Below are 13,774 nucleotides of genomic sequence, written 5' to 3' on the forward strand. Positions count from 1 at the left end.
GAAAGCAATATAACTCACCAAGTCCAACTGAAAGCCATTGTATTGAATTGAGAGAGGAATTGTGACCATGACCAAGTGCTAAAAATAGCATTTACTAAAAATAGCAATAATTGCCCAAACCCTAAAACTGAAGATGTTGCACACTAAAGTTGAGAGAAGACTAAAGCTATGACCAGCTGCCAAAAATAGTGTTTACCATAAATAGTAACTGCTCAAAATAGCAAATGCTAAAAATGGTAATTCAGTCAAATCTCCTAACTGACCAATCGGTGTCCAAATTGACACTTACTAAAAATAGTAAGTCTCAGACAGCTCCGAAATCACTTGAGAAAGTGTTGTTCATCTCCATTAATCTGTGTGAATACACTGGCAACATCGAAATACCCCTCTGATCCTGCTGACACCACCCCCGAAAGCTATCACCAGATGCACTACAAGAGAACTAGAAAATGGGGACATGACACTAACTGCCCTTGTGATCATGTCAGAGAAAATATAATATCTAGGATACCTCACTAGGATGATCACGTGCCATAAACATGCTCTGTTTTGTCACGCACTGTAGAAATTTCACTGTCTCACAATGCTGAGTAGTATGATAAACAACATTTAATGCATCATGTGCAATTATGAGAAAGGCCCCAGTTATTTAGGGATCATATGCATAACTATAGAATTCACAGAGACATGCAAAAAGTAATTTCTTTAGATGACCTTATATGTGCCAGCTTAAAACCTTTCTATTTTGGTATATTCTCTCTATATGCATTGCGGAAATGATTAAAATCAGCAGTGCTAACTATGCATACTAAACATGTAATATGCTATGTTGCAGGAAACATTCCCCTTCCCTCTGTTTCTCCTCTGAAACTTTTGCATTATGAAAAACTGATCCTGATTGTTGGGCGAAATGTTGTCTGAATGCCAGATTGTTCCTAAAAAAGCTCAGAACATTACTTGTTTTTGTGGATTGTGTCTGGAAACAAATTGCAATTTCTAGGCTGTTTCCAAATTGAATCTGGGGGCAACATCCTTAAACTTTAATAAACCCTTACCTTAAACCAAGCAAATCTAACCCCAATTTATTGCAATCGAATTAAATACAGTGTATCCTGGGGATGCACCACCAGGGAGGAGGAGGAGGAACAGGGACGGAATGCCCCCTTTCCATCCTCATTCTGCAAAATTCAGGGGCCATCCCTGGGACGTCTCACCATCTGGGGTATGTTTCCTGGGATACTCCCTTGTGATGCAGGGTTTGGGGATGATATACCATATCTGAAGACATCAGGACATCACCTACCTGTCACAGTACAAAAATCAGTTTAAAAAAGTTTCAATAAAATGAAAAACCCCATCGTTAAACATTTGTTAATTCATGCTTAAAAAAGACATGCTACTAGATCCCCCATTCTGGTTTTGACAAGCAAACAAATAAAATTGTTGTGTGTTGCACTGGATGGAAACACCATATTTTTATTGAGTAGGTGGTTTTTTGGCAGTGAGAATGTAATGCTTTTTATCAGGATTCAACTGCATAAAAAACTTTGGTTGAATCCTGATAAAAAGAGAACATTTATTTCCCCAATTAAATCCCAAGTAAGTGAATTCCATTTATTTTTGGTTATCTGAGCCAATCTTGATAGTAAAGGTGCTATGACATAAACCATTTTGATTTAACATAGATGATTTGGCAATTAACTTTGAATTTTCTTTTATCAGCCATATTTTTTAATTCTCTATTTAATTTTGTACATTTAGTGCAAATTTGAAATTACACACGCACATCTGACCCCAGCCATCCTCAAATTTAAGGAAATATTTTTCTCTCTCTGAAATTCTGTCCGTGCGTCACTTCACCCCCATTCCAGAAATATGGAGAAACACTGATTGAATACACAGAAGGCTGGTCCCAGCTTGTGGATTTTCAGACAGAGCATCCCAAAGACACAGCATCCCAACATGGATGCTGTCATAGCTATGCTTGTCAACCTTCCATTTTTTGATTATGATGAACAAGGATTTTTTGGACCTTTTATAATTTTTCTTGATAATATGTAAAATTCCTTACTGGGACTTGATTGCAAATGACCAGTTTATACAGGGATATTTTATTACTTAACCGTTTGATCATGGAAAAGCCTATGAATTTATTAAATGATGGAACCAGTGCAGCATCAAGCCTATGAATTTATTAAATGATATAACCAGTGCAGCATCAAATCATAATTCAGGTTTATCGATATTCCTAACAATTATTGAACATACATTCTCAGTACTTATTATTGTAGAATGGTGCACCTGTAATTCAACTGTGGCTGTCTGTGCCTTCATGCGGTTAATTGTCATTAAGAAACTTCGGGTCTCACCGTGTGGCATGTTAGTGGCGGCCTTCCACATCAACTGCTTCGAAATGAAGACCACGATGTATGGCGACCCCATCCAGTCTCTGCTAGTTGAGTCACGGTCCTCCACAGTTCGTCGCGTTTTGCAATGGCGTTTTAGCACACACCCGATATCGGGTTTCTGGGATTTTGTGAAGACTGCGAACGCTATTTAGGGTTCATTCGGAACTCCTAACTACCTTCGGAATAACACCCTGCTGGATATATATGTATTATATTTCACGAAATAATATTGCCTTCCGTTAATGCTTCTGCGTGTTAACTGCGACACCACGTGAATGCCCGAAATTGGTTCTCTTGCCGCGGTACATAAAGGCTTCTTGTCTTCTGCAACCGGCACTCACACCCCAATCTCGAGCATTAGAAATACGTGAGTATGTTTGCAACTCACGTCAATACTAAACACGGCGGAATGCACCAGCACGACTCCAATACTCTGCTCACGCAGCCACGACTCCACCAATAGGCCAGTGTTACTGACGAAAGGTGAATTACTACAGTTTGGTTCCAAACACTGTTATATTTCTTCTTCCAAGCGTGCCTTCAAAAGCTTCTACCATGTCCCTTTATTCATCGTCGAAGTAGTTTTCTGAACGACTTTTATTCATTAAGAGATAACAATATTAATTACTTATATTAATCCTCAATTTAGAATATTAATATAAAAAGTAATTAATATTATGTCATTATTATGACATTTTTATTATATTCATTTGGGGGACATTACAGTCTCCCTTGCCCAATGTTGCTTGCCCTCAAGCAATTGCAATCTAGGATGTTGAAGAACCTGTTCATTTTCCCAAGTAGCATCATCCAATGGTAAACTCTGCCACTTAATGAGATATTCTCTGATTGTCCTATTCCACAAATGCCGGTCTCGAGTGTCCAGAATTACTTCGGGTATCATTTCTAATTTGCCTTCTTCATTCAGTGGTGGTAGGTTTTCTGATACTGTCACCTGCTGACCCAAAGCCTTTTTGAGACATGAATCTTGAAATACATTATGTATTCTGCTTCCTTCAGGTAAATTCAACTCATATGCTACTGCGCCAACTTTCCTAATCACTGAGTATGGCCCATAAAATCGAGGCTTCAATTTTTCGGCCCCGCTCCGCTTGACGGATGACTGCCTACAGGGTTGAAGTCTGAGGTACACCAATTCCCTAGTTTCAAAATGACATTCAACCCACTTCTTGTCTGCATAAATTTTCTGTTGATTTTGAGCACATTGCAAATTTTCCTTAAGTGCTTTCAATATATCTTGACTTTCCTGAAGCATGTCACGAGATTTGGGAACATTACTTTGATCAAAAACTAGATCAATAAAAGAAAACGCATCATACCCATATAGTGCTTTGAAAGGAGTCATACCGATAGATTTATGATATATAGTATTATAGCAGTATTCACCCAAATATAGCCAACGGACCCATGCTTTTTGATGACCAAACACATAATTACGTAGATAACCCTCAATCCACTTGTTTGCTATTTCAGTTTGTCCATCGATTTGCGGATGATAACTCGTACTGTGATTTAACTCAGTACCTGTCAATCTGAAAAGTTATTCCCAAAATATACTCAAAAATCTGCTATCTCGGTCATTGATGATAATTTTTGGTAAACCATGTAAACAGAAAACCTCTCGAAAAAATAGTTCTGCAAGCTGAACAACTGTGAATTCTGTAGTGATAGGTAAGAAGTGTGCAAATTTAGTTAATCTATCAACCACAACAAAAATGCAATCCTTACCTTGAGAGCATGGTAAGCCTGTAATGAAATCCATAGATATACTTTCCCATTTATGTTCTGGTATAGGCAAAGGCTGCAATAGACCCGCAAGATAAGTGTGCTCCGCTTTATTTTGTTGACAAGTGATGCATTCTTTAACATAATGAAGGACATCATTCTTAAGTCCTTTCCAGGTAAATCTTTCCCTTATCTGCCGGTAAGTTTTGAAGTAGTCAAGATGCCTTGCTAAAGGAACATCATGCACTGATTGGAGAATTTTCTCTTTCAACTTTGATCATGGAATCAAATAAATCCCGTCCTTGTAATAGATAATATCATTAACAACTTTATATTTGTCATCTTGTATATTACCATCTAGCAAATCACATGCAAAAGAATCCTTTGAATATTCAACTAGCAATAAAGATTTCCAATCAGCTGTTACTACAGAAATTGCATTGATTTCAGGGCTTCTAGATAGAGCATCTGCGACAACATTTTTTTTACCCTTTACATATTCAATCTCAAAATTATAAGCTTGGATTTTACTGATCCATTTCTGTTGCCTGTCATTTAAATCTTTTTGTCCCAAGAAATATCTCAGACTGTTATGGGTTTTCACTACAAATCTACTACCAACCAAATAGTGTCTAAATTTTGATAGTTCATGCATGATTGCCAACATTTCTTTATCATAGATGGAATACAATTTCTCAAGTTTATTAAGTTTCCTGCATTCATAAACTATAGGATGTTTGTTTTGCATTAAAACTGCCCCTATTCCATCACCAGAAGCATCACATTCCAACACAAAAGGCTGATTAAAACTTGGAAGGGCAAGTACTAGACAAGAACTCATTACCTCTTTGAGTTTCTCAAATATCTGTTGAGCTTCCTCAGTCCATCTGAATGCCCCCTTTTTGGTAAGATCTGTCAAGGGTGCCCCAAGCTGTGAAAAACCTTTGACAAACCTCCTGTAATAACTGCATAAACCAAAGAATCCCCTTAATTATGTAAGGTTCCGTGGTGCTGGCCAATCCAAAATGGCTCTTATCTTTTCTTGATCAACTTGTACCCTTGTTGCACTGATCATATGACCTAAATACAAAATTTCAGTCATTCCGAATTCACATTTAGACGCCTTTGCATACAAGGATTGTGATTCCATAATACCAAGGACCATATCAATATGTTTCAAATGCTCTTCCCAAGTTTTGCTATAAATCAATATATCATCAAAAAAATACTAGCAAAAATTTTCTTAATTGTTTGTTAAAAATATGATTCATACAAGACTGAAATGTTGCCGGAGCATTTGTTAGACCAAACGGCATAACCAGGAATTCATAATGACCATAATGACAACGGAAAACAGTTTTATGAATGTCTTGTTCTCTTAACTTAATCTGATGATACCTTGATCTCAAATCAATTTTAGAAAAATAAATGGCACCATGCAATTCATCTAACAATTCATCAATTCGAGGGATTGGATACCTGTTTTTGATTGTTTTCTTATTAAGAGCTCTGTAATCAATACACATTCGAAGAGTTCCATCCTTCTTTTTGACCAATACTATAGATGAAGCAAAAGGACTAGAACTAGGTCTGATATGTCCCATATCCAATAACTCCTTAATTGCCTTTTCTATTTCATCCCTGAATGTTTTAGGGTGTCTATAAGGAGTAGTAATCACTGGTTTAGCACCTTCTTCTAATTCAATAGTATGTTCAAAACCTCTATCAGGTGGGACTCCTGGGGGAATATCATTAAAAACCAAATGATGTGAATCTAATACTGTTAACAAATCAGCTTGATAAGATTTAGATTCAAAACCTGATACTTTGTTGGAGATTAAACATTGTGCTGACCATGCCACATCTCCATGTCTAAAATTAGCCTCCATTCTTTTAGCACTGACGATCCTGGGACCACTGACATACCACGAAGGACTACCTTCTTATCATCAATTTTAAAAGAGAATTCCATTCTTTTAAAACTCTGTGTATATTCATCTAATGTCTCCATCCACTGTATGCCCAAAACAACATTAGTGTCAGCCAAATCAATCACATAAAAATCATCAGTAACAGTGTACTTGCCAAGGGTAATATTCAATTTAGGAACTTTATGAGTGCTAGATAAATTAGTTCCTCTTGCTACTCTAACATCAAATCCCTCATGTTTTTCAGTCTGCAAGCCACGCCTTTCCACAAGTGTTGCATCTATAAAATTATGTGTAGAACCACTATCAAGCATAACAATTACACGCTGTCCATTCAAAACTCCTCTAACTCTGAAAATATTATAATGTGGGGTTCCTGTCATGGATGCTATTACTCCTCCTTGTTTGGTACCCGTTTTTGACTCAGTGTTTAGAGGTGTTCGTTCTATGTTAGGATCAACATTCTCTTCAACCTCAATATAATGAATTTTCCCCTTCCCTAGTCATTTGTGTCCAGGCTGCCCAGCTTCCCTACAATTGAAACATAGTTTTTTCCTCTTGAGCTCTTCTCTTTCCTCTTTATCTAGTCTGTTTTTAAGGAAATTATCTTTGTTGAAAAGTTGTTTATGTCTTTTTCCGGTTTAGGAGGTGGTCCTTTGTTAAGTTTTTTTCCTTTTGAAGATGGTTCCAATTCTCTTGCTCTTTTGACAGTTGTTTGTAAAGTAAGGGGGTTTAAGGATTTAACCCACCCTTTGAGGGAATCAGATAATCCATCTATAAATATCACAATCTTGTGTCTTTCTGAAATTTTAGTAACTAAGACAGCCAATTTTTCAAATTTAGAAATATATTGTTCATGGATTCTGGTTTGCTTAAGCTGAGTCAATCCTTAAGATGTAATTCAGGATCTTTAGAATCAAACCTATCAATAAGTTTCTCAGTAAACTCAACATAAGTGCCTATCAAATTATGACCCAAGGTTATTTGTCCATGATGCCACCACTCATGTGCTACACCGTCAAGATGTAATGTAGCGTATTTAATTGCCTCTTCTTCCATCATAGGGTTTAACTGGAAATATGTGTCTAATTTTTGCACCCAAGCTCGAGCAATTGTTTTACCTGAACCATCAAAATAAGGAATGGACATTTTTCCAATTTTCCTTTGTAATTCACTGTTGTTTCCTCTCTGTCCTCTTGGCCTATGTTTCATTCTGACATCTAAATATTCTCTAAATGTCATTGTTGACCTGAATTCGTCTCCTGAACCTAACCAATCTTGGTGTATTTCTTCCTGTATTTCTCTTATTGTAGGTTCATGTTCAAGTGGCTGATTTCTAGCAATAAATGTGGGCATAAATGGTCTAGCTGTTCCTGTTCTTTCTGGCTGATTGTTGACTGACTGTTCATCTCTACCCCCATTGTTTCCTCCATTATTTTGATTATTCTGCCTTCCATTATTTTGGTGCTGATTTATATTATTGGCCATAAACTGGGTCATCAAATTGGTCATTCTGTTAACGTTATTTAGCATATCTTGCTAACTTTTGATTAGTGCAGCCAATAGATCCCTATTGTTATCTGGGTCTCCCATGTTGGTTTCAAAGATAATTTCTTCGTCAGTTTCTGTGTGGCTATCCTCAATTTCAAATGGAATAGACGAACTACTTTGTGCTAATGGAGAGTTTGTAAATCTGTTTTGACAGGCCCTAGTACTTCGGAAATTATAATTTCCCTAGTGCATACTCAACTGTGCATTAAGTTTTCCTGAAAATACCCTACAGGCTGGCAGGATTCAAAGCTCTGATACCACTGTAAAATTCCTTATTGGGACTTGATTGCAAATGACTAGTTTATACAGGGATATTTTATTACTTAACCGTTTGATCATGGAAAAGCCTATGAATTTATTAAATGATGTAACTAGTGCAGCATCAAGCCTATGAATTTATTAAATGATATAACCAGTGCAGCATCAAATCATAATTCAGGTTTATTGATATTCCTAACAATTATTGAACATACATTCTCAGTACTTATTATCGCAGAATGGTGCACCTGTAATTCAACTGTGGCTGTCTGTGCCTTCACGCGGTTAATTGCCATTGAAGAAACTTCGGGTCTCACCGTGTGGCATGTTAGTGGCGGCCTTCCACATCAACTGCTTTGAAATGAAGACCACGATGTATGGCGACCCCATCTAGTCTCTGCTAGTCGAGTCACGGTCCTCCACAGTTCATCGCATTTTGCAATGGCGTTTTAGCACACACCCGATATCAGGTTTCTGGGATTTTGTGAAGACTGCGAACGCTATTTAGGGTTCATTCGGAACTCCTGACTACCTTTGGAATAACACCCTGTTGGATATATGTGTATTATACTTCACGAAATAATATTGCCTTCCGTTAATGCTTCTGCGTGTTAACTGCAACACCACGCGAATGCTCGAAATCAGTTCTCTCGCCGCAGTACACAAATGCTTCCTGTCTTCTGCAACCGGCACTCACACCCCAATCTCGAGCATTAGAAATACGCGAGTATGTTTGCAACTCACGTCAATACTAAACACGGCGGAATGCACCAGCACGACTCCAATACTCTGCTCATGCAGCCACGACTCCACCAATAGGCCAGTGTTACTGATGAAAGGTGAATTACTACAGTTTGGTTCCAGACACACTGTTATATTTCTTCTTCCAAGCGTGCCTTCAAAAGCTTCCGCCATGTCCTTTTATTCATCGTCGAAGTAGTTTTCTGAAATACTTTTATTCATTAAGAGATAACAATATTAATTACTTATATTAATCCTCAATTTAGAATATTAATATAAAAAGTAATTAATATTATGTCATTATTATGACATATTTATTATATTCATTTGGAGGACATTACATAATATGCGTATTTTATTAGATATTTATAGTCCTGTTTTATTTGGTTCATGAATACACGTTTGCATTTCTTGCTACAAATGTAAAATAAATAATATACATGCTGAAATTGTCCAAATTGTAGCTAAAATTTGAAGTTACTTTCTTGAGTCTGGGCTTGTACCTATTTGATCGATTGTCATGATGGGTGTAAATTTACCAGATAGTCATTTTCTTTCTACTAGCAACAGTCATAAGATTGTGCTTTTAACTCCTCGGGGTGTTCATAGCTTTTACAGATGAATAACTGTGCTGTATATCTCTGAAGGCGGCGATAACCATAATGTGAATTGCTTTCACAATAACTCTTCCCAAGTCTGCTTTGGTAGCTCCTCCAGCTTTCCATTTATCTCTGTCGAAGACTGCATAACAACTCTTCCTTGGTTGTCTTTTTGTAGTCAACCATCTTTGACAAACATGTCTAAGTTGATCCTCACTAAATTTTTGTAGGACAAACTTCTGTGGACAAAATTGGGCTCTAAGATTTGTGAATTGTGAATTGATAGAAATGGCTTGACATATTTTATATTTCAAATGCTATGATTTTCGAAGTTAAACATAAACAGAATAGCTGCAGGTATATGTCCCTGGTGTTCAATTGGAAAACACCATTGACAATACTAATTCGAGGGTTTCCTCATAACCCCATACTGGATTTTATCATCTTGCTCATGCTACAGAAATCGCACAGAATTATTACACAATCTGTGCTAGTGGCTTCTTTATGTTGGAAGACAACATTATTTTATAAAATTTTGACCTTTCTAGATAACAACTCGAGAATAAGTCAGGGACAGTGGAGATATTTGATCAGGCAGAGGGGCTATATATGTGCTTGTTGGTCGCTGATTTCAATCTTGTGGAGTAATTCATTTGTGCTTGTTCCATTGTTTTGTAATGAAAAACAGTCAGTCACTGTATACAAGAATGTGTTTTCAAAGGAAGAGTGGAATTTAATTGGAAATAAGTCTGCTATTGATATCAACAGGTACATGGAGGTTCCAGTGGCATTGGAACATTTGCTATTCAGATAGCCAAGCACATTGGAGCAAAAGTTTTTGTTACAGCAGGCAAGTAGAACTTGTTTGTTGAGTTTGTTTAATAAGGCATTTCATGTGTTAATCAGCTTTATTCCACCTGAATGATTGGCTTTTCAGGAAGTGAGGAAAAGTTGAAATGCTGTAAGGAGCTTGGAGCCGATGTTGCTATAAATTACAAAACAGAAGATTTTGTGTCTCGTGTGAAGGAGGAAACTGGAGGAAAAGGTAATGGTTAGTAATGTCAGTTGTCAATATACTGTACCCACTTTTTGATTCTGGATATGAAGCATTTTTTTTTAATATTTTATTTAATCTATGCTTATTGCAGGTGTTGATGTAATATTGGATAATATGGGTGGTCCTTATCTTCAGAGAAACCTAGATGCTTTGGGTCTTGATGGGAGACTATTTATTATTGGTTTCCAAGGAGGTTCTGTCACAGAGATCAACTTGTCAAGCATATTTGCAAGGCGTCTTACTATCCAAGGTAGGGGCTTGCTTGTAATTGAATATTTGGGGTAACAGAGTTGTTGACTTAATTTTGTATTAAATTGTCATGCCTTCCTCATCTTTTTACATTTGCTATTGGGATGGCCAGTACTCGTAGAAAACACTATCTTACTGGGTGATAATAAATTAATAATTTTGTGTATGTAACTTGCTTTTGAAATCAGCGGCGGGATTGCGGACTCGGGCTGTAGAGAACAAGGCGCATATTATTGCTGATGTACAAAAGCATGTCTGGCCTGCCATTGAAGAAGGCAAAGTGAAGCCTGTGATTCACGTATCACTTCCTTTGTCACAAGTTGCAGAGGGCCACAGAATTATGGAATCGAGCACCCATATTGGAAAAATTCTACTTACAATATAGCAGTTATTAAACAAAGAGGATGTAATATTACATTTTCTCCTTCCAACTTAATTTTCATTTACTGAGGGTGAGTTGACCTGGAATATGCTATTTAATGCACCTGAATCTACTGGAGGCGGGCATTGCAGTAACGTGTGCTTTACCTTTGTTCTGTACCTTGATTATCCCGAAACTTTGCCTTGTGACTATTTCATGGTTGTTTCAAAGATGGTAATTCATTTCATATGAATGCTTTTTTGTGTACTGATTGATTTAGAGGGAGAGCGGGGTTGAGGGTCCAATCAGCATTCACGAGATCAAAGAATCTTGAAGGAAATAAAATATGATTATAAGTAGTTAACTATACTGGTAGAAATAATCAAGGGTAAGAAAGGAAGAAAGATCCTAGAATGATCTCAACAAACGCAATTTTATAGTAAAGCTTAGAAATGCTAGAGTTAGTGCCTTTTAAATATATTTGCATATAATCACTTGCGTTGACATTCTTCCATGGAAAAATTGACAGAAATGGCTTGTTCATTAACCCAAGCTTTATTAAGGCCTTAAATGTAAAAAGGCACGAATCCACAACGAATCTCAACAAAGCATTGCCATGGCGTCATCCAAAACCTAAAAGCTTGGTTTAAGTAAAAAGGTATGGTTTTGCGACTGTTTGCCTTGGGATGTGAGATATCCCTGAGCAATGAAGTTTCTGAGAATGTTTGAAGGGCTTTTACAAATCCTGGAAAGTTATACAAACTATGGGTTCTTGTATACGGATTTCAGGGGAGCACCGTATTCTACATTTGGAACATGGAAAACTGGTGTATAGTTTCGCCCATGGATCGTTGCCGTGGTCTGAGCTTCATAAGCTCCAATTAAAAAGTAAAGTACACTAAGTATGATAGCCTTTATGTAGGAGCCGGGGGATTTTAGTAGTTATACTGAACCAAAATTTGATAACCATGAGTGACCTAGAAACGAGTGGTCTACTTAGAAAGTTTTAGATGTTCCAAATTGTAGATGCCCCAGTCCATTGAAAAAAACTTGAGCCTTTTAGGTGATCTTGAGGACGAAGTTACTAGAAAGTTTTAGATGTTATAAAAATGTAGACGACCCAGTCCATTAGCAAATACTCGAGCTTTTTCGGTGATCTTGAAGACAAAGTTGTGTCACCTTAATAAATTGTCATTTATATGTAATTATTGGAACAACCCCGTTAACCACCACATCTGCTTGGAGGACAAGCATGTTCCGGTCAGTCTTAAACCACACACACAAAGTAACATATTAAGTCTAGAGAATGTTAGTCAACTCTTGAGTGTCTAATACTTTTAAGTCTAGAAGTGTATTCTTAGTGTGATCACACACATCAAACTACATATTAAGCCTAGAAAATGTCAGTCAATTTTGAGTGTTCAACACTTTTAAGTCTATAAGTATAAGCTTAGCGTGTGTGGCAAATTGCAATCCAAAAAGATGACAAGTTTGATAACCTTGATTGTGATGATGGGTATTCTTTTCATATGGACTGCTTCCTATTTTTTCTGTTTCTTCCCTTCCATTCTCTGTCACCTCCTTTGTCACCTCCTTTCTTCCTAACCTTGGCGTATTATGATTTTTTTGTTTTGTTGTTCTCTTCCTTATATGCTATTGCTTTTCTGAATCTTCCTATTCATATTGTAGATGTTCTTCACCTTCTTTGTAAACTCTATCAATTTGAGAAAAAATTCATTACTATCAGAATTTAATTTCTTTTATTATGAATTTTAAAATTATTAATTACCATAATATTATTATTAAATCTAGATAATATTGTATTATTACATTTTATCTTTTCTTCTTTAATATTAATATTATGAATATTAATTTGTATATTATAAATATTAATATTAATACTAATAAGCATTCATCATAACTAAGATAAAAATTATCAATTTTAATATTTATGCATTTAAAACTAATCAATACTATTTTTTGTATAACTAATTTGTCGGCTACTTAGAAACTATTAATGGCACAAATATGCATTCTATATATTATCAATTAGATATGTATATTTTCGTAGTTAGCTTATTATGTGTATTAATAAATGTTAATATATACACTAAGAAATACTCTTTTGTATGCTAATTAATAATTATTAACTGTTACACATTTATGTGTAGTATATGCGTAGAATAAATATAATATATAATAATTATATTTAGAGTATGTTAATAACTAATATGTAGGTTATGGTTAAATTTTCTCAAATAATTATATGTATTCTAATAAATATCTATTTTCTTTACTTATCATGTCTACGAATAAATATTAATAGGGATAATAGTAAATAATTTATTATGAATATGCATTATTATTTTTTGAGGAGTTTTTTTGGTTGGTTTAAATTTTCATTTTTTGATCTACCTTATCTCCTTGTTTGTACTCTGTCGTATATTCTCTTTGTTTTGATAATGGATTATGGAATGTAAAACAATGATATAAAAAACCTACATGATGACATTGAAAAGTATTCTTGATCATTAATACAAGTTGTTGAAATATTAAGTCTCTTATACTTGTAGAAGTTTAATAATCTAATATGAAGTTGGGTGAGTCCAATATAATTTTTATGATAGTGTGGCATTGGAATGTAAAGTAAAAAAATTGTGGTGTGATCTTATGTTGCATAAGTGAATTTTGGAGGTTTTTAATCAAAACTTGTGTTTATAAGATGTTTTTTTGGATGTAGAAGTTCAATATTTTTCTTATCTTTTTAAGTACACTTATTTTTTGTTATTGTTTTGGGGGAAACAAATTTATAGAGATAATAGCATATTTTTAAATGGATTAATAGGAAATACATGATATTGTAATGATGAAAAGTG

At 35.6% G+C, this 13,774-nt stretch overlaps 1 protein-coding gene across 1 annotated transcript in view; it reads left to right on the forward strand.

The window, feature by feature from the left end:
• Positions 1-11,145, forward strand: part of LOC131078148 (uncharacterized) — a 32,956-nt gene extending 21,811 nt beyond the window's left edge. Inside the window, exons 2-5 of the mRNA XM_058015825.2 lie at positions 10,000-10,085; positions 10,173-10,276; positions 10,380-10,538; positions 10,726-11,145. Coding sequence (XP_057871808.2) covers positions 10,000-10,085; positions 10,173-10,276; positions 10,380-10,538; positions 10,726-10,922 — 546 coding nt within the window. The 3' untranslated portion in view covers positions 10,923-11,145. The remainder of the gene's footprint in view (positions 1-9,999; positions 10,086-10,172; positions 10,277-10,379; positions 10,539-10,725) is intronic.
• Positions 11,146-13,774: the final 2,629 nt, after the last annotated feature.

Source organism: Cryptomeria japonica, chromosome 7 (assembly GCF_030272615.1).
Source record: "Cryptomeria japonica chromosome 7, Sugi_1.0, whole genome shotgun sequence".
NCBI classification, from domain to species: domain Eukaryota; kingdom Viridiplantae; phylum Streptophyta; class Pinopsida; order Cupressales; family Cupressaceae; genus Cryptomeria; species Cryptomeria japonica.